Source organism: Rutilus rutilus (genome assembly GCF_951802725.1).
Source record: "Rutilus rutilus genome assembly, chromosome: 2".
Taxonomy (NCBI): Eukaryota; Metazoa; Chordata; class Actinopteri; order Cypriniformes; family Leuciscidae; genus Rutilus; species Rutilus rutilus.
This window is the reverse complement of record NC_140210.1, coordinates 7,789,692-7,810,349: the sequence shown is the minus strand read 5'-3', so window position 1 is coordinate 7,810,349 and position 20,658 is coordinate 7,789,692. Positions and strand designations below refer to the sequence as shown.

General features: G+C 37.8%; 1 protein-coding gene and 1 long non-coding RNA gene across 2 annotated transcripts; one reads left to right on the top strand and one right to left on the bottom strand.

Annotated features, from left to right (window-relative positions):
• The first annotated feature begins 9,363 nt into the window (after nucleotides 1-9,363).
• syngr3b (synaptogyrin 3b) lies at nucleotides 9,364-15,805 on the top strand. Its single transcript, XM_084390290.1, has 4 exons — nucleotides 9,364-9,670; nucleotides 11,140-11,374; nucleotides 13,630-13,775; nucleotides 14,360-15,805. Exons 1-4 carry the CDS (start codon nucleotides 9,569-9,571, stop codon nucleotides 14,576-14,578), a joined length of 702 nt encoding a protein of 233 aa, XP_084246416.1. The 5' UTR covers nucleotides 9,364-9,568; the 3' UTR covers nucleotides 14,579-15,805.
• An 830-nt stretch (nucleotides 15,806-16,635) lies between these two features.
• On the bottom strand, nucleotides 16,636-20,405 carry LOC311286112. Its single transcript, XR_014626487.1, has 5 exons — nucleotides 20,318-20,405; nucleotides 18,711-18,908; nucleotides 18,473-18,632; nucleotides 18,303-18,398; nucleotides 16,636-17,585 (listed from the first exon to the last, which is right to left on the bottom strand). It is a non-coding gene; the product is annotated as an uncharacterized lncRNA (long non-coding RNA).
• Between the last annotated feature and the right edge of the window lie 253 nt (nucleotides 20,406-20,658).

The window sequence follows — 20,658 nt, the reverse complement described above, 5'->3', positions numbered from 1 at the left end:
GTGTGTTTGCTGTTTCTGTAGCCATTCAAATAGTTGAGATATTCATAAATACTGTGTGTGTGTTTGCTGCTACTGTAGCCATTCAAATAGTTGGGATATTCATAAATACTGTGTGTGTGTGTTTGCTGTTTCTGTAGCCATTCAAATAGTTGGGATATTCATACTGTGTGTGTGTGTGTTTGCTGTTTCTGTAGCCATTCAAATAGTTGAGATATTCATAAATACTGTGTGTGTGTGTGTTTGCTGCTACTGTAGCCATTCAAATAGTTGGGATATTCATAAATACTGTGTGTGTGTGTGTTTGCTGTGTCTGTAGCCATTCAAATAGTTGGGATATTCATAAATACTGTGTGTGTGTGTTTGCTGTTTCTGTAGCCATTCAAATAGTTGGGATATTCATAAATACTGTGTGTGTGTGTGTGTGTGTGTGTGTGTGTGTGTGTGTGTGTGTGTGTGTGTTTGCTGCTTCTGTAGCCATTCAAATAGTTGGGATATTCATAAATACTCTGTGTGTGTGTTTGCTGTTTCTGTAGCCATTCAAATAGTTGGGATATTCATAAATACTGTGTGTGTGTGTGTGTGTGTGTGTGTGTGTGTGTGTGTTTGCTGTTTCTGTAGCCATTCAAATAGTTGGGATATTCATAAATACTGTGTGTGTGTGTGTGTGTGTGTGTGTTTGCTGCTACTGTAGCCATTCAAATAGTTGGGATATTCATAAATACTGGGTGTGTGTTTGCTGTTTCTGTAGCCATTCAAATAGTTGGGATATTCATAAATACTGTGTGTGTGTGTGTGTGTGTGTGTGTGTGTGTGTGTGTGTGTGTGTGTGTGTGTGTTTGCTGTTTCTGTAGCCATTCAAATAGTTGGGATATTCATAAATACTGTGTGTGTGTGTTTGCTGCTACTGTAGCCATTCAAATAGTTGGGATATTCATAAATACTCTGTGTGTGTGTGTGTTTGCTGCTTCTGTAGCCATTCAAATAGTTGGGATATTCATAACTACTGTGTGTGTGTGTTTGCTGCTTCTGTAGCCATTCAAATAGTTGAGATATTCATAAATACTGTGTGTGTGTGTGTTTGCTGCTTCTGTAGCCATTCAAATAGTTGAGATATTCATAAATACTGTGTGTGTGTGTTTGCTGCTACTGTAGCCATTCAAATAGTTGGGATATTCATAAATACTGTGTGTGTGTGTTTGCTGCTTCTGTAGCCATTCAAATAGTTGAGATATTCATAAATACTGTGTGTGTGTGTTTGCTGCTTCTGTAGCCATTCAAATAGTTGGGATATTCATAAATACTGTGTGTGTGTGTGTTTGCTGCTTCTGTAGCCATTCAAATAGTTGGGATATTCATAAATACTGTGTGTGTGTGTTTGCTGTTTCTGTAGCCATTCAAATAGTTGGGATATTCATAAATACTGTGTGTGTGTGTTTGCTGTTTCTGTAGCCATTCAAATAGTTGAGATATTCATAAATACTGTGTGTGTGTGTGTGTGTGTGTGTGTGTGTTTGCTGTTTCTGTAGCCATTCAAATAGTTGAGATATTCATAAATACTGTGTGTGTGTGTGTGTGTGTGTGTGTGTGTGTGTGTGTGTGTGTTTGCTGTTTCTGTAGCCATTCAAATAGTTGAGATATTCATAAATACTGTGTGTGTGTGTTTGCTGTTTCTGTAGCCATTCAAATAGTTGGGATATTCATAAATACTGTGTGTGTGTGTTTGCTGTTTCTGTAGCCATTCAAATAGTTGAGATATTCATAAATACTGTGTGTGTGTGTGTGTGTGTGTGTGTGTGTTTGCTGTTTCTGTAGCCATTCAAATAGTTGAGATATTCATAAATACTGTGTGTGTGTGTGTGTGTGTGTGTGTGTGTGTGTGTGTGTGTGTGTGTGTGTGTTTGCTGTTTCTGTAGCCATTCAAATAGTTGGGATATTCATAAATACTGTGTGTGTGTGTTTGCTGCTGCTGTAGCCATTCAAATAGTTGAGATATTCATAAATACTGTGTGTGTGTGTGTGTGTGTGTGTGTGTGTGTGTTTGCTGTTTCTGTAGCCATTCAAATAGTTGAGATATTCATAAATACTGTGTGTGTGTGTTTGCTGCTACTGTAGCCATTCAAATAGTTGAGATATTCATAAATACTGTGTGTGTGTGTGTGTGTTTGCTGCTTCTGTAGCCATTCAAATAGTTGGGATATTCATAAATACTGTGTGTGTGTGTTTGCTGTTTCTGTAGCCATTCAAATAGTTGAGATATTCATAAATACTGTGTGTGTGTTTGCTGTTTCTGTAGCCATTCAAATAGTTGGGATATTCATAAATACTGTGTGTGTGTGTGTGTGTGTGTGTGTTTGCTGCTACTGTAGCCATTCAAATAGTTGAGATATTCATAAATACTGTGTGTGTGTTTGCTGTTTCTGTAGCCATTCAAATAGTTGGGATATTCATAAATACTGTGTGTGTGTGTGTGTGTGTTTGCTGCTACTGTAGCCATTCAAATAGTTGAGATATTCATAAATACTGTGTGTGTGTGTGTGTGTGTGTGTGTGTGTGTGTGTGTGTGTGTGTGTGTGTGTTTGCTGTTTCTGTAGCCATTCAAATAGTTGAGATATTCATAAATACTGTGTGTGTGTGTTTGCTGCTACTGTAGCCATTCAAATAGTTGAGATATTCATAAATACTGTGTGTGTGTGTGTGTGTGTGTTTGCTGTTTCTGTAGCCATTCAAATAGTTGAGATATTCATAAATACTGTGTGTGTGTGTGTGTGTGTGTGTGTGTTTGCTGTTTCTGTAGCCATTCAAATAGTTGGGATATTCATAAATACTGTGTGTGTGTGTTTGCTGCTGCTGTAGCCATTCAAATAGTTGAGATATTCATAAATACTGTGTGTGTGTGTGTGTGTGTGTGTGTGTGTGTGTGTGTGTGTGTGTGTGTGTGTGTGTGTGTGTGTGTTTGCTGTTTCTGTAGCCATTCAAATAGTTGAGATATTCATAAATACTGTGTGTGTGTGTGTGTGTGTGTGTGTGTGTGTGTGTGTGTGTGTGTGTGTGTGTGTGTGTGTTTGCTGTTTCTGTAGCCATTCAAATAGTTGGGATATTCATAAATACTGTGTGTGTGTGTGTGTGTGTGTGTGTGTGTGTGTGTGTGTGTGTGTGTTTGCTGCTTCTGTAGCCATTCAAATAGTTGGGATATTCATAAATACTGTGTGTGTGTGTTTGCTGCTACTGTAGCCATTCAAATAGTTGAGATATTCATAAATACTGTGTGTGTGTGTGTGTGTGTGTGTGTGTGTTTGCTGTTTCTGTAGCCATTCAAATAGTTGAGATATTCATAAATACTGTGTGTGTGTGTTTGCTGCTACTGTAGCCATTCAAATAGTTGAGATATTCATAAATACTGTGTGTGTGTGTGTGTGTGTGTGTGTGTGTGTGTGTGTGTGTGTGTGTGTGTGTTTGCTGTTTCTGTAGCCATTCAAATAGTTGAGATATTCATAAATACTGTGTGTGTGTGTGTGTGTGTGTGTGTGTGTGTGTGTGTGTTTGCTGTTTCTGTAGCCATTCAAATAGTTGGGATATTCATAAATACTGTGTGTGTGTGTTTGCTGCTACTGTAGCCATTCAAATAGTTGAGATATTCATAAATACTGTGTGTGTGTGTGTGTGTGTGTGTGTTTGCTGTTTCTGTAGCCATTCAAATAGTTGAGATATTCATAAATACTGTGTGTGTGTGTTTGCTGCTACTGTAGTCATTCAAATAGTTGAGATATTCATAAATACTGTGTGTGTGTGTGTGTTTGCTGTTTCTGTAGCCATTCAAATAGTTGAGATATTCATAAATACTGTGTGTGTGTGTGTGTGTGTGTGTGTGTGTGTGTGTGTGTGTGTGTGTGTGTGTGTTTGCTGTTTCTGTAGCCATTCAAATAGTTGGGATATTCATAAATACTGTGTGTGTGTGTTTGCTGCTGCTGTAGCCATTCAAATAGTTGGGATATTCATAAATACTGTGTGTGTGTGTGTGTGTGTGTGTGTGTGTGTGTGTGTGTGTGTGTGTGTGTGTGTGTGTGTGTGTGTGTGTGTGTGTGTGTGTGTTGCTGTTTCTGTAGCCATTCAAATAGTTGGGATATTCATAAATACTGTGTGTGTGTGTGTGTGTGTGTGTGTGTGTGTGTGTGTGTGTGTGTGTGTGTGTGTGTGTGTGTGTGTGTGTGTGTGTGTGTGTGTGTGTGTGTGTGTGTGTTGCTGTTTCTGTAGCCATTCAAATAGTTGGGATATTCATAAATACTGTGTGTGTGTGTTTGCTGTTTCTGTAGCCATTCAAATAGTTGGGATATTCATAAATACTGTGTGTGTGTTTGCTGTTTCTGTAGCCATTCAAATAGTTGAGATATTCATAAATACTGTGTGTGTGTTTGCTGCTTAGCCATTCAAATAGTTGGGATATTCATAAATACTCTGTGTGTGTGTTTGCTGTTTCTGTAGCCATTCAAATAGTTGGGATATTCATAAATACTGTGTGTGTGTTTGCTATTTCTGTAGCCATTCAAATAGTTGAGATATTCATAAATACTGTGTGTGTGTGTTTGCTGCTACTGTAGCCATTCAAATAGTTGAGATATTCATAAATACTGTGTGTGTGTGTGTGTTTGCTGTTTCTGTAGCCATTCAAATAGTTGGGATATTCATAAATACTGTGTGTGTGTGTGTTTGCTGCTACTGTAGCCATTCAAATAGTTGAGATATTCATAAATACTGTGTGTGTGTGTGTGTGTGTGTGTGTGTGTGTGTGTGTGTGTGTGTGTGTGTGTGTGTTTGCTGTTTCTGTAGCCATTCAAATAGTTGAGATATTCATAAATACTGTGTGTGTGTGTTTGCTGCTACTGTAGCCATTCAAATAGTTGAGATATTCATAAATACTGTGTGTGTGTGTGTGTGTGTGTGTGTTTGCTGTTTCTGTAGCCATTCAAATAGTTGAGATATTCATAAATACTGTGTGTGTGTGTGTGTGTGTGTGTGTGTGTGTGTGTTTGCTGTTTCTGTAGCCATTCAAATAGTTGGGATATTCATAAATACTGTGTGTGTGTGTTTGCTGCTGCTGTAGCCATTCAAATAGTTGAGATATTCATAAATACTGTGTGTGTGTGTGTGTGTGTGTGTGTGTGTGTGTTTGCTGTTTCTGTAGCCATTCAAATAGTTGGGAAATTCATAAATACTGTGTGTGTGTTTGCTGTTTCTGTAGCCATTCAAATAGTTGAGATATTCATAAATACTGTGTGTGTGTTTGCTGCTTAGCCATTCAAATAGTTGGGATATTCATAAATACTCTGTGTGTGTGTTTGCTGTTTCTGTAGCCATTCAAATAGTTGGGATATTCATAAATACTGTGTGTAGTGTGTGTGTGTGTGTTTGCTGTTTCTGTAGCCATTCAAATAGTTGGGATATTCATAAATACTGTGTGTGTGTGTGTGTTTGCTGCTACTGTAGCCATTCAAATAGTTGGGATATTCATAAATACTCTGTGTGTGTGTTTGCTGTTTCTGTAGCCATTCAAATAGTTGGGATATTCATAAATACTCTGTGTGTGTGTGTGTTTGCTGTTTCTGTAGCCATTCAAATAGTTGGGATATTCATAAATACTGTGTGTGTGTGTGTGTGTGTGTGTGTGTGTGTGTGTGTGTGTGTGTGTGTGTGTGTGTGTGTGTGTGTGTGTGTGTGTGTGTGTTGCTGTTTCTGTAGCCATTCAAATAGTTGGGATATTCATAAATACTCTGTGTGTGTGTTTGCTGTTTCTGTAGCCATTCAAATAGTTGGGATATTCATAAATACTGTGTGTGTGTTTGCTGTTTCTGTAGCCATTCAAATAGTTGAGATATTCATAAATACTGTGTGTGTGTTTGCTGCTTAGCCATTCAAATAGTTGGGATATTCATAAATACTGTGTGTGTGTGTTTGCTGCTTAGCCATTCAAATAGTTGAGATATTCATAAATACTGTGTGTGTGTTTGCTGCTTCAGTAGCCATTCAAATAGTTGAGATATTCATAAAATACTGTGTGTGTGTGTGTGTTTGCTGTTTCTGTAGCCATTCAAATAGTTGAGATATTCATAAATACTGTGTGTGTGTGTGTGTGTGTGTGTGTGTGTGTGTGTTTGCTGTTTCTGTAGCCATTCAAATAGTTGGGATATTCATAAATACTGTGTGTGTGTGTGTGTGTGTGTGTGTGTTTGCTGCTTAGCCATTCAAATAGTTGAGATATTCATAAATACTGTGTGTGTGTTTGCTGCTACTGTAGCCATTCAAATAGTTGAGAGTTCTAAATGTTCTGACATCATAGTGGAGCTTCATCTCTAAACTGCAGTTCTGACTCTGACTTCTGCTGTTGGTGTGTTATATTGTAGTGAACGGATCGAAAGGCTTTCGAGACTTTCTGCAGATATCGACAACTTGCAACATTCAGTGTCCATTATGGCACTGTTCAGCACTGTGTGTAGACAACTGTTCGGGTGTTTCACACACTTCTTGCCTCAGAGAGCAGCGCAAGAACCAGAGAAACTTCCGGAGGAGTGTGAGGCCTTCACTGTCAACGACAGACGCCGCAAGGTAACGTTACCTGAGAAGAACCAGCATGGAGAGAGAGAGGAGGAAAGAGGAGGAGGAAGACATAAAGAGGAGGCCAAAACAGACAGAGAGACACTTGAAAAGATAAAGATGAAGAAGAAGAAGAACGGACGTGTGCATCAGAAAAAAAGAGAGAAGCCCAGTCTGGAAAAGCTGATGGATGGAGGAACTGAGCTTAGAGAAGCTGCAGAAAAGAAGAGGAAGGAGAGAAAACGGAAGACAACGGTTCTTCTCGTGGGGGTCAAACCTCTGGATCCAGTGAGATCTTCCGCCTTGAAGCAAATAGAGGGAGAAATCCCGATGTTTCCCAGTGTCTCAGAACACGTCGCTCTTCCAGCTGCTCGCTTCAAACTCCTGCCGCCAGTGACAAAACCACACACTCATCCTCAGAAACCAGTTCCCGCATCCGAGGAGGAGTTTTCCCTGATTCGAGCGGTTCACAAAGAAGCTGTTTCCCTCAAAAGCTCCTCATCCCGAGTGTGTCCTTTAAAACGTGTTCCTCCACGTCCAACTCCTGCACCGGATGAGCTATTTTCCCTGCAACGCTTTTCATCCCGAGTGTGTTCTCCCGAACGTCCTCCCTGCCAGAAGCCTCATCCGTTCCCTTCTTCCCCGTCTCCACAACTCGTGCTGGTGAACATCGAGGATGAGAAGAACGAGTACGTGGATTTCACCGGGAAAACCTTCCGGGACTCACTCAAACGCTCCCGAACACCGGAGGCCGAACTGAAAACGGGAAAGATGTTTGCTTGGATGGAGAAAGAGGAGGAGAGAGAGGTGCAGGAGGAAGAGTGGCTGAGCGAAGTGGAGGAGATCCAGGGATTTGAGGAAGACGAGGATGATCCCAGTGAAATGGGAGACTTCAAGGTCATACAAGGCCATCCCTTTCCTGACATTCCCAAGAATGAGATCCAGCGCGATGTGAACGCCCAGGAAAAGTGCACAAGAAAACTCCCACTTTTTCTGTTCACCTGCAAGAGAAAGGAGGAGAAGAAAGCAATCAAGGAGAAGGAGCGAAGAGAGAAAGAGTTGCTGCTCGAACGCTACAGGAATGATCCGAAACTGAAACACTTGTCGATCAACAAGCACAACCGCAACTACAGCTCCTCCTGATGAAGATCATCATCATCATCCCTTTAACCCGTGTAAATAAAACATCCTCTTCATTTATTACCTGTGTAAATAAAACATCCTCTTCATTTATTACCTGTGTAAATAAAAAAAATTGCAAACTAAAAATTTTAAGATCCATGACTTTTCTTGACTATTGAAACATAAAACACGTGTATTACGATGTGAATCTAATTTGAATGGAACTGTTTAACTAGGAAGGGATTCATTCAATTCAGTTCAAGTTCACAGGTCAGTAACAGATCAATATATTGATATATATATATATATATATATGCTCATCAAGGCTGCTGCATTTATTTGATCAAAAATAAAGAAAAAAAAAACAGTAATATTATGAAATAATACTACAATTTAAAATAATGGTTTCCCATTTTAATATACTTATAACCTTTGATACATTTGAAGGATTCTGTTAGTTAAAAAGTTAAAAAAAGAACAGCATTTATTTAAAATAGAAATCTTTTGTACCAATATATACCGTTTCTTTAAAAAATAAATAATAATAATACTTTTATTCAGCAAGGATGTGATAAATTGAAAGTAAAGACTTATCAAATGAATCCTGAAAAAAGTATCACAGGTTGCAAAAAAACATTAAGCAGCACACCTGTTTCCAACATTGATAATAAATCAGCATATTAGAATGATTTCTGAAGGATCGACACTTAAGACTGGAGTAATGATGCTGAAAATGCAACTTTGCATCACAGAAATAAATCATATTTTAAAGTATATTAAAATAGAAAACCATTCTTTTAAATTGAAATGTGTAATCTGTATTTTTGATCAAATAAAGGCAGGCTTGTTGTGCATAAGAGACTTCTTCAAAAACATTAAAAAAAAAATAGTAATGTGACCAAATTGTTTTTACCAGTACTGTACATACTATAAGGCTATATACTATTGCTGCATAATTATCAAAAATGTTAAAATACAAGTCCTTTCACGTCACCATTTCGCGTGTTGTTGTCAGCCTACAGTACACTTCACATAATAGGCTTGAAGGCCTGGGCCAACTATGATAGTTAAATCAAATGGTAGACTAAATACAAGTGACTTGAATATACTTACCATTAATTCTACTCTTGGTGCTGGTTTTGTGCAGTGCTTGCTTAATTTGTACTCAATTAACATCCATTGTTTCAACGACGAAGATTCAGAATTTCAGATCGCTTCATAAATGTATACTGTTCTGTCCATGTAATTTTCAAACAATTGATCAATGAATTATGTAATATTTAAAAATATGTAATATGTGGATTATTAACTGAATCAACACATACATTTGATTATTGAAAGGAAAAGTTTTAAAATGTTTTTTTTTTTTTCGTCGAGCCATATAACACGTTACTCACTGAAAGAACCATATTTGGCTCGAGAGCATCGGTTCCTGAGCAGACTGTGGTATACTACATTTACATTCACTCCTTCATGGGGACTATTATTAGTGGATTAATATAAGGAATAGTGAATGAGTGTGTAGGGGTGATTTTGAACACAGCCAGGGTATGTTAGGGGTTATTTCTTCTGTTGTAGTAATTCACCTTTCAGCATGCCTTGTTTCCACCTACTGGCGCACGATATAGAGGCTATAGCCTGGCTACAGGAAACCGCAGCTGAATATTTTCGGTGAACTGATTCAAAAGATTCGAGTCACTGAGATGAATCAAAATCCCCAGCATTATTTAACACTTACAGGCGCGCGCCCGACTATGGGTGTGCACGACAGGCGCCCGTGAACGCGCCCGGCTCTCCTCTTCCGCAGAGTATCGCACAGCAGCAGCAGCAGGAGTCAGCAGCAGTAGCAGCCAGCGGGAGGATGGATGGAGCGGGCTCGTTTGGAGCGGGCCGAGCCGGTTCGGCCTTTGATCCGATTGCGTTCGTCAAACAACCTCAGACAATCCTTAGAGTGCTGGCATGGGTAAGAACACCAATCTCCTATGAATTCTGATTGGCAGATTATGCATTGCCGTCGTTTATATTCCGCTTATTGTCAAACGTTTATAATAACGGGTTGATTTTCCAACACGCGTTTTCTATTTTTATTTTCTTTGACAATTTGTATTACACTAAAGCCGTTTGTAATCGTGTCATTTAACGATTGGGTGTTATTATAGGATGCTGTCTTCTTTAGGTGGACGCGCGTCAGATGTTGCTGTGGTAGTGACGCACGCATCGCGTGCGCGCAGTTTTTTAAATGGCTGTTGTGCCACTGGTTGCAATTTGGGTCATTCCTAAAATATGGTAATAAATATGCGACTTTTATAATAATATGATCAACAAAAAACAAGGGTATATTTCATGAAAAATATTGCAGGTTCATACTAGGTCTATCATAACATCTTATGAAATAATATGAAAGTTAAGAGGAAGTGACTGCGCACATGCTGATGTCCCTACCAAACTGTAAAGTCATTGATTCACCTCTAAATGCCATGTTTCCACTTGGTTTACTTAAGTTACATGTCATTGGTGTCTGATAACAGAGTTTTTTTTAAACATTATTTTAAATACAAAATATGAATACCAGCTCTTATTTAAACTCTTGACACATGATTTTTCTTCTTTTTCTTTTTCTAACAGTATACTGTATACTGTATTGTTTTGGCAGACACTTTTCCCTTTTACAGTATTGCAGTAAGCTTGCCTTGAAATATAAATAAACATACAGTAGTAACTTCATGGATGACTGATATGACACACCCATAACCAGATCTGTGCCTAAGGGCAGAGGAAGATAGTGTTTTGATTTTTTAAAAACTCTTTTTTTAAACTGGCTGATTTTTAAATGTATGTTATTTAATGACTGAATCAACCTGCATTGGGTTACACCAACAAAAGGGGATCAGATAGGGCTTCCTAGAGGCATGTTTAGAGGCATGTTGGATGTTGCTTCTTCCTTTAACACAGTGTTTCATCCAGCCAGCCAATAACCAAAGCAGCTGCAGCTGTTTCTATGACGACTGTGTGATGTGATGTATGCGTCAGTATGGAGTTTCATTGGCAAAAATAGCACATGGCACCATGATTCCTGAGCATTGCTAATGATTTTCTCTTACTGTTACTCCAACACACACACGCACACGTTTTTTGGTAATCTCTTGTCTTGTTTGAGTGGGTGTGGTTGAGTGCGTGATCTGTTGCATTAGTGTGAATTAGCCACATTTTCTCTCTGAGGTGTAAATGAAATTCTTTCTGGAGAAATGCACTCTACTGCTCGGCATCGGTAAAGAGAATGATGTGTCACTTCCATTTAGCATGTATAATATAAGAGAAGAAAAGCTTAGATGCCTTCTGAGAATGCAAATAATTGAAAGGTTTTTATTAATTTAACGCCAGGGATAAAGTTTATGGAGCTATTTCTGTGACTCATGTCTTTTCTCTCTCTAGATCTTCTCCATGGTGGTCTTTGCCTCTATAATAAATGAGGGCTATGTGAATATGGGCAGCGAGCGACTGCACTGTGTCTTTAATAAGAACGCAGACGCCTGTAACTATGGTATCACGATAGGAATATTGGCTTTCTTAGCCAGCGTCTTCTTCCTGGTGCTGGACGTCTACTTCCCCCAGATCAGCAGTGTCAAAGACAGAAAGAGAGCAGTGTTGTTGGAGATAGTTTTTTCAGGTAAAAAATTTCAGTCATTAATCACGTTGATTTTATGTCTGAAATGCAGTTACAGTAGGCCTATCCAGTGAGTGTTTTTTATTTACTTGTACATTTACAGTTACTGATACAGGCACCCATATGAGATGTGAGGAAAAATGATATGTCAATGCTTTTGTGTTCTCTCACAAATGATTTGCGTTCCCCCGAGAAACATCCCAGACAGCAACATAGTGTCGGCCCAGATCCGGCCCACATCTGGTACATGTGGATTCCCCACGACCCAGATGTGGGCCGGATCTGGGCCGACACAATGTTGCTGTCTGGGATTGCGTTCGCTCTCAAAATGTTTGCGTTCCCCCGAGAAACTTTGCGTTCGCTCTCAAAATGTTTGCGTTCCCCCGAGAAACTTGCGTTCGCTCTCAAAATGTTTGCGTTCCCCCGAGAAACTTTGCGTTCGCTCTCAAAATGTTTGCGTTCCCCCGAGAAACTTTCCGTTCGCTCTCAAAATGTTTACGTTCCCCGATAAACTTTGCATCATTCGCTCACAAAACGTTTGCGTTCACCCGATAAACTTTGCGTTCACTCTCAAAATGTTTGCGTTCCCCTTTCCGTTCGCTCTCAAAATGTTTGCGTTCCCCCGATAAACTTTGCGTTCGCTATCGAAATGTTTACGTTCCCCCGAGAAACTTTGAGTTCGCTATCAAAACGTTTGCGTTCCCCCGAGAAACATTGCGTTCGCTCTCAAAATGTTTGCGTTCCCCCGAGAAACATTGCGTTCGCTCTCAAAATGTTTGCGTTCCCCCGAGAAACTTTGCGTTCGCTCTCAAAATGTTTGCGTTCCCCCGATAAACTTTGCGTTCGCTATCGAAATGTTTACGTTCCCCCAAGAAACTTTGAGTTCGCTATCGAAATGTTTACGTTCCCCCGAGAAACTTTGAGTTCGCTATCGAAATGTTTACGTTCCCCCGAGAAACTTTGAGTTCGCTATCGAAATGTTTACGTTCCCCCGAGAAACTTTGCGTTCGCTCTCAAAATGTTTGCGTTCCCCCGAGAAACATTGCGTTCGCTCTCAAAATGTTTACGTTCCCCCGAGAAACATTGCGTTCGCTCTCAAAATTGTTGCGTTCCCCCGAGAAACATTGCGTTCGCTCTCAAAATGTTTGCGTTCCCCCGAGAAACTTTGCGTTTGCTCTCAAAATGTTTGCGTTCCCCCGAGAAACTTTCCGTTCGCTCTCAAAATGTTTACGTTCCCCGATAAACTTTGCATCATTCGCTCACAAAACGTTTGCGTTCCCCCGATAAACTTTGCGTTCACTCTCAAAATGTTTGCGTTCCCCCGATAAACTTTGCGTTTGCTCTCAAAATGTTTGCGTTCCCCCGAGAAACTTTCCGTTCGCTCTCAAAATGTTTACGTTCCCCGATAAACTTTGCATCATTCGCTCACAAAACGTTTGCGTTCCCCCGATAAACTTTGCGTTCACTCTCAAAATGTTTGCGTTCCCCCGATAAACTTTGCGTTTGCTCTCAAAATGTTTGCGTTCCCCCGAGAAACTTTCCGTTCGCTCTCAAAATGTTTACGTTCCCCGATAAACTTTGCATCATTCGCTCACAAAACGTTTGCGTTCCCCCGATAAACTTTCCGTTCGCTCACAAAACGTTTGCGTTCCCCCGAGAGAGTTTGTGATTGCTCTCAAAATGTTTGCGTTCCCCCGAGAAACTTTGCGTTCACTCTCAAAATGTTTGCGTTCCCCCGAGAAACTTTGCGTTCGCTCTCAAAATGTTTGCGTTCCCCCGAGAAACTTTGCGTTCGCTCTCAAAATGTTTGCGTTCCCCCGAGAAACTTTTGCGTTCACTCTCAAAATGTTTGCGTTCCCCCGAGAAACTTTTGCGTTCGCTCTTAAAATGTTTGTGTTCCCCCGATAAACTTTGCGTTCACTCTCAAAATGTTTGCGTTCCCCTTTCCGTTCGCTCACAAAACGTTTGCGTTCCCCCGAGAGAGTTTGTGATTGCTCTCAAAATGTTTGCGTTCCCCCTAGAAACTTTGCGTTCATTTTCAAAATGTTTGCGTTTCCCAGAGAGACTTTGTGTTTGCTCTCAAAATGTTTGCGTTTTTTTATTTATTTCAGTTAACGTTTATTTTATGTCAAGTAATGGACTTTTTTCTCTAAATCTAACCCCAATAGACCCAATAGCTGAAATTGTCAGTATTTTTGCATGATAATAATTTTATTATATAATAGTATTTTTGACATTTTCCCATCCCTTCTCTTTAGGATTTTGGACGTTCCTCTGGTTTGTAGGATTCTGTTTTTTGGCCAATCAGTGGAGCCGTACTTCCCCTAAGGAGCTGCCGCTGGAGCAGGCGTCAGACGCAGCACGAGCAGCTATTGCCTTCTCTTTCTTCTCCATCCTTATCTGGGTAAGACATCACACCTTCCCAGATACACACAGTCACAATTACGTTTATTTTTGAGTGCCAATGTTGGTGTTTGTGTTTCAGGCATATCTCTGTCTTCTAGCAGTGCACAGTTTTAAGAACACTGCCTTTATGGAGGATAAACAGAGGCTTTTGTCCAAACAGACTAACAGTCTCTCAATAGTGTAGATGTAGATTTCCTGTTCTACTCTCAAGTGCACACTAACATATGCTGGTCTGATAGTAGTACAAAGTGCTATCAATATGGTTAATACAAAGCATGCACTCTTAGAAGAACTTAGATTTATAATAAACATTGTAAATCTATGAAGCTTAAAAACAAGAATAATGTGTCATAAATATTGGAATACTCATACTTTGCATATAATGATAAAAACAAGTCATAAAATTGACCTTCTAGATCTAGTCAGAGAACTTTGTTCTTTTGTCTTTATACTGTAACTTGGTTAACTCAAGCATTCCAACTAACTCTTGCTACTATGCTTGATATACTTCAAAAGCTTGGTTATGTTTCTCACTAACATGCTAATCTGACTAATATGCATAATCCTGGTTATCCTGACTAGGCGGGCCTTACGGTGTGCGCTGTTCAGAGGTTCCTGCTGGGTACAGACATGACACTGTTCACCACAGAGCCCGTGGGCGACCAGGCACCCAAGCAGCCGTACCCCTCCAACGATGTAATCGGTCAGACTACCGTCCCCGTCAACGCTTACCAGAGTCCACCGCTCATCGAAACCGTGGAGACCCGCCCCCCTGGATACAACATCCCGCCAGCCTTTTAATCCACAACCAATCAGAAGACAAGGAATATAGCAGCGCTAAAGGACAGAGTATAGACTGCCGTCAATGTTAGCTAAATGTATTGTATCGTATCGCGTTTTAGTAACAAGGTGGCGAAGGGATGATGCTCGCCTCTGTAATCCGCACTATAATACAGAATTAAATGATAATGTAGTCTCACGGTAACTTGAGCAGAAGTGGATGTTTTGGGACATTGATTGTCATTGCCTCCCCACGCGTTTTACATTTACAGTCAGCAACACATTTTTGTCAAATTCACAATGTGCTATTTATTTAGTAAAGCATTTTATTATTATTACTATTTATCTTAAAAAAAAAAGTAGAAAAATAATTAACGGTGCACTAAGTAATGCTTTTGCCATGGTAAAAATAATTTTGACCGATTATAATTTATTATAATAATTCAATTAATATAATGAAAAAGAATGAAAATAATTTATTCAACTAAACTGTCAGATTAAAAGGTGGTTTACAGAAATAAAGTGTGTTGTGGACCACCCTTGAATAGAATGCATTTTCAAATTAGACCATTGACATGAGAGTCATATTTCATGTGAATATGCAACATTCTTTCAGGGTAAAACTTTTTTTCCAATTAGCTCCAGTTAGCTAGTGCACCTTTAATTATGATAAAGAAAATGCATTATACTTATTTTTGTGTCTGATTATTAAATAATAGCATCTTGGCATAGATGATCGACAACTGTACCAAACACATCATGTTTACTGCAGTTAAATTAGTGCTGTCCATGTCATTTGTGTCAAAATATGTTTTTGTTCAGAAAGAATGAGCTAATTTTGTTTTTAAAAGTACTTACAGTCACTATCAAGAGAGAGAGAGAGATAATGAGAAATGGTCAGAGGATGAACAAATTAGGTGTGTCTCTCTCTCTCTTTCTCTCTCTCTGTGTGTGTGTGTGTGTGTGTGTTTGATGATGGACTCTTGGAGCAGTCAGAGACATTCCAGATGAGATAACTGAGATTACTGGAACAGACTGTTTACTTTAACAAGCATACTTGTGCACATGTGTGTGTGTGTGTGTGTGTTTGCTCTAATCCCGTCTAGTTGCATGATATGGTAAAATGCCTCAAATCCCCCCTGAAGCAGAGAGGTAACTGTTATATTTTGTTAATGGAAGAAGTCACAGTGGTTATTAAAGTCTTCAAGGTCCATGAGGTCCTGAATAAAGATGAGCCAGTACAGTGAAGCAGTGAAGTGTGTGTGTGTGTGTGCTGTGATTCATGTTCCTTCTGACGTTACAAACCCATTTTAAAAATGAACAAATTCTGTTCCACAGCATAAAGTTTTAAATGATAAGAGAATTTTCATATTTAGGTGAACAATCATTTGAATTCTAAGGAAATTCTGAGAAGGTGGAAAAAGGTCATCTAAATTATAACATGCTGAAATAAAATATTGCATGAAAACCCCTTAAAATTAAAAAAATATGTTTAAGTTGACGTTCGAAAATGACTAAAACTGAAAAAAAAATAAAGCACAGGAAAAAAAAAAAACTAAAAAAGAATAAAATAAAAGCTAATTGAAAATATGAATAAATACTATAATAGTATATAAATAATAGTACAATAACACCGTTTAAAAAATGAAATAATAATACAAAAATTTACCCATTTATAATTAAACAATTAGTGGAAGACTTTGCATCACAGTTCAGATTTTCGGAACTAAAACAGTGTTTTAGGTTTAAGCATAAAAAGACGGCGTCCTATTAAATCATTTCCATCAATCCACACTGTAAAATGTAATGAGTTGAGTTAACTTAAAAAAGTGAGGAAACCGATTGCCTTAAATTTATAAGTAAAGTAATGAATTACTTTTGAGTTGGTAAAACTAAATAGTATTTGTAGACTAAACTTAATCATCGAGTACAATTAAGTACTGGTGACTCAAAAGCATTAGTTGAGGTAACTTATTATTAGTGTTCACTTTACTAGTAAATTTAAGGAAACCGATTGCCTCACATTTTTAAGTAAGCTAAACTAACAAAAACGAGTAAAGCAAAAAACGAACTATGTTGTCAAAACATTCATTTTATTGTAACAGTGTACAAAAATAGTTTCTTTAAAGCATTTTTAAAGCAAAAAGGGTTGATGGTGAGTGATTTAAACAACCAATTAATCAACCCTACAATAAAACATTTGTGTTAATGCAAACACACAGATAACTGATTAAAACAGACATTTTTGTTGTGGGTATAGGGATTTGTCACCCATCAATCTGGATACAACACCCAAAATGCAAATATAGACCTAAGACAGTCTTGTTTCTGCTATTATAAACATATGAAAAACAAGTTTCGTTACTGCAGTTTTGGTTTTTGTATCCAGGCTGACAGTTGATTAAATAAAACTCACAAATTACGTCAGAATTGCCACATTTACAGTTTTGCTTTTTAGGATTTGTATCCAGGATGACAAAATTATACATCCAAAGTGTAAAAACAGACCTACAACAACAGTCTTGTTTCTGCAATCAGCTCAAATCTGATTAAAACAACAGATGTTTTTTTAGTTGGATTTGTTTTAATCAGTCACCCATCAACCTGGATACAACATCCAAAATCCAATAACAGACACAAGACTAAATCTTTCTGTTATTACTAACAAACACATCTTGACTAAATAAAGTTTTGGTTTTGCATTCAGGTTGGTAGGTGTCTGATTAAAACTATACCAAAAAATGCAACAACAGACCTACTGCAACACGGTCTTGTTTCTGCCATCAGAAACACAAACGACACACCTTGAACAAAACATCCAATTTATGCAGCAATTACAGTTTTGTTTTTATAGGATTTATACCCAAGCATGTGAAACATTCTCAAGTCCATCCATTGCTATAACACCCTCCAAAATTATTGCTTTATCAGTGACCTCCAATGGCAAACCTTGTGGAGACATAGGGCTGTCCTCTGGCACCCCAGTGAGAATTCCTATTGATACTTGAGGTGCAACAATATCAATGTCCTAAGAAAGACAGAAAAGCAATATTAAAATACATTCTTATATTCCAAACGCAAACAAGTGCATGTTCCTTTTAAAAATTTAAACTGCTTAAGGTGCTGTTAAATAACTAGTAAATTTGTAACAGGGCTTCAGTGGGAATTGTCAGTGATAATTTGGATCTTTTCAGCAAAAGAATCATTGAAACATTTAATAGCAATGTCTTTAGTAAAACATTTACATCCATCCCATGATCGGTTTGGTTTCAAACATTCCTCAAAATATCTTGAGATCCTTTCCCTATCCTTTTAATGTTTAACTTATTTAATGCTAATTATTGGTCATCGAAAGGCATTTTTGTTGTTACTGCTTAAACCATCTGTACCAGCAGAGTGAGGCGATAGGGTGGAGAAGGGATGCTGCTAAAACTGTCACGGGACATAGGTAAAGAATGTCTACATATACAGACCTCTTTGCGCTGAGTAGTTGGATTGAAATTGAATTGGAAAAATTCAAGACACTATTCTATATGAGATTTTTATACTTTGAAAACGGTTTCATCCACATTTAAGAGTTATTTGATCAAATGTTATGGAAAACAAAGAATATATTTTACTTTCATTTTATCTATCTTCTATGTGCTTTATATAAGATCTCTTAAATAAACGTAATGCTGACACAAAAATTGGGACATCCTTCTTGTAGCACTTTTTACAGATATTAAATTAGAAGAATACTTACAAAGCATGTTTGGAAGAAGTCTGTAGTGTCTTCCCCAAGAAGGACCGCAAGACCACGGAGAACTGCTGTCCGTCGAGCAGTGACATCAGTGATGTTCTAAGAAATAATATATAAAACATCAAGCTCAACAGTGAAAACAGATCACTTTAAACTTGACAAAAAACACTTACTGCAGACTTCATTTGCATTAGAAACTCCGAGAGCTTTTTTTCCAGCTGTGCCTTTCTTTGATTCGAAAACTTCCAGAAAACGAGAAGTATGTTTATCAAGGGCTGAGAAGAATTCTTGCTTGAGGTTTTTGCTTGTGATCCGGTTGAACTCAGCAACAATCTACGAAAAGGAGAACAAAAGAAGCACATTAAGACTTAAAACATTTTACATGCCCTAGATAAAATGTGTCTTAATTACCTGACTTTCCCTGAAGAGTGCTGGCCATCTTTGTAAAGTCTCTTTTACTGAAGGCTCCTTTTTAACCAACTCTTTTCTTCTTAGCGAAAAAGTTATGTCCATGTACTGTGCTATCAGTGTAGAACTCTTTTCACAGAAATAAACACAGAACTTACACTTCCACTGCATGTCCACTGCACTCTTCAAAGAAACAAACTTCTGCAAAAAAGATAACAGAGTTAACAAAGTATATGGATTAATGGTAACAAGCAATTTGTAAAAACATTATTTTTAGCATCCACTTTAAAAACTTGCATAAAATATTGGTTTCTTTGCAGCACATCTCTTATTTAACATTCTTTTGCATTTTAAGGCATTGAATTAATGGTTTTCGGGTCGATTCGTTTGAAAACAGAGAAAGGCAATCTAAACTGGCTCACGAATCACTAATTTGTTCAGTATATGGTCTGAAGGCATGTGAGGTGTTTAAAATCAGAATGAGTTTTTAGTCTTAAGAAAAACAAAAAAAACAATGTCGCTTAGACACACGTGCTTACAGAATATATAACCTTACACGTTATTGTATGTATTTTAGAACAGAAGGCAAAAATCCTGTATACTATGCTCAAATGTTCAATTGCAGGTATGAGTAACGTTACTCATGTAAAGAGCTTCACTCGTCCATCACTAATCTGAAAAAAGTTGTTTATATATGAAGAGTTTCATTGCAAAACGAGATATATCCATTTTGAGAAATGTTGGTTATTTGACATTATTATTTAAGACATCAACAGTCAAGTTCATTCACAGTTTTTTGTACATTAAACTATTACTTGAGCTCAGTGAAGGCCAGGGACACAATATTCTTCAAATCCAGGATATTTTTTTTATTTAATTTTATGTCCATAAATAGTTCATAAGTCAAAAACCATGCCAAAATGCAACATATTTATCTTAACATTGTCAAACATCTTAAATTGGTTAAAAAAACAATACATCATAAATATATGGAATAGTATATACAAAGATTGATTAATAATAATAAGATTCTGATTTAGTTTTGGCCAGAACATACACAACATAACTTTTTTTTTTTTTGCAAAACGCTATATATCCACCTTAGGCTATATTTTACTAGGCTGCTGTAATACCATTAAGAAAAAGCTAGTGAATCAATGTTTTGTTTTGTTTGTGTGTGTGTGTGTGTGTGTGTGCGTGTGTGTATACGTGACTGACAGCTCGCCTACAGTATTAAATGGTAAACGTTATTGCGTTTTGCAACCGAACTCTTCATATATAAACGACATCAACACTAATTATAAACTTGTTACTTTTCCATTGCATACCTTTTCCTTTTACTCAAGTAATTATTAAGACTATAACTTCAACTAATAATTTACACAAGTTTTTGTTACTCTATCCACCTCTGTAACTTGTCTGTTGACCTAAAACACGTTTATCTTAAAGCGAGACGATTACCAATTGTTAGATTGCTAAGAGCAATCCAAGGTCATCCATCGATTTTATATCAATATTTTAACAAATACTACTGTTTATGAACTTTGATTGGTATATTGTTATTTTGTAATGAAAATGTAGCAGTTAAACTATAAAAAAAAGAGACTCACCTCATCATGCTCTCATCCAGCCACGTACAAAATTAATGAACCAGCTATCTGAACCGCGTGTGTAGTCTTCTTCTTCTTCGTCCAATTAATGAGCTCTTACTCCTTTGGAGTATTACCGCCACCTACTGTATATCTGGTGCATTCACAATACTTAAACTTTTAAGTTGAGCTAAATGAACAAGTTGAGTTTAAGCACTTTGTGTGGGGAAAAAGTTGGAATTACTTAGTTAAACTAAGTAGCCTAATGTCAACAAACTTAATAAAGTAAGTTAAGTTTACTTAATCATTTTAGTAAGCTCAGCAATTACATTTTACAGTGCAGTTTAATTAGCAAACGATCA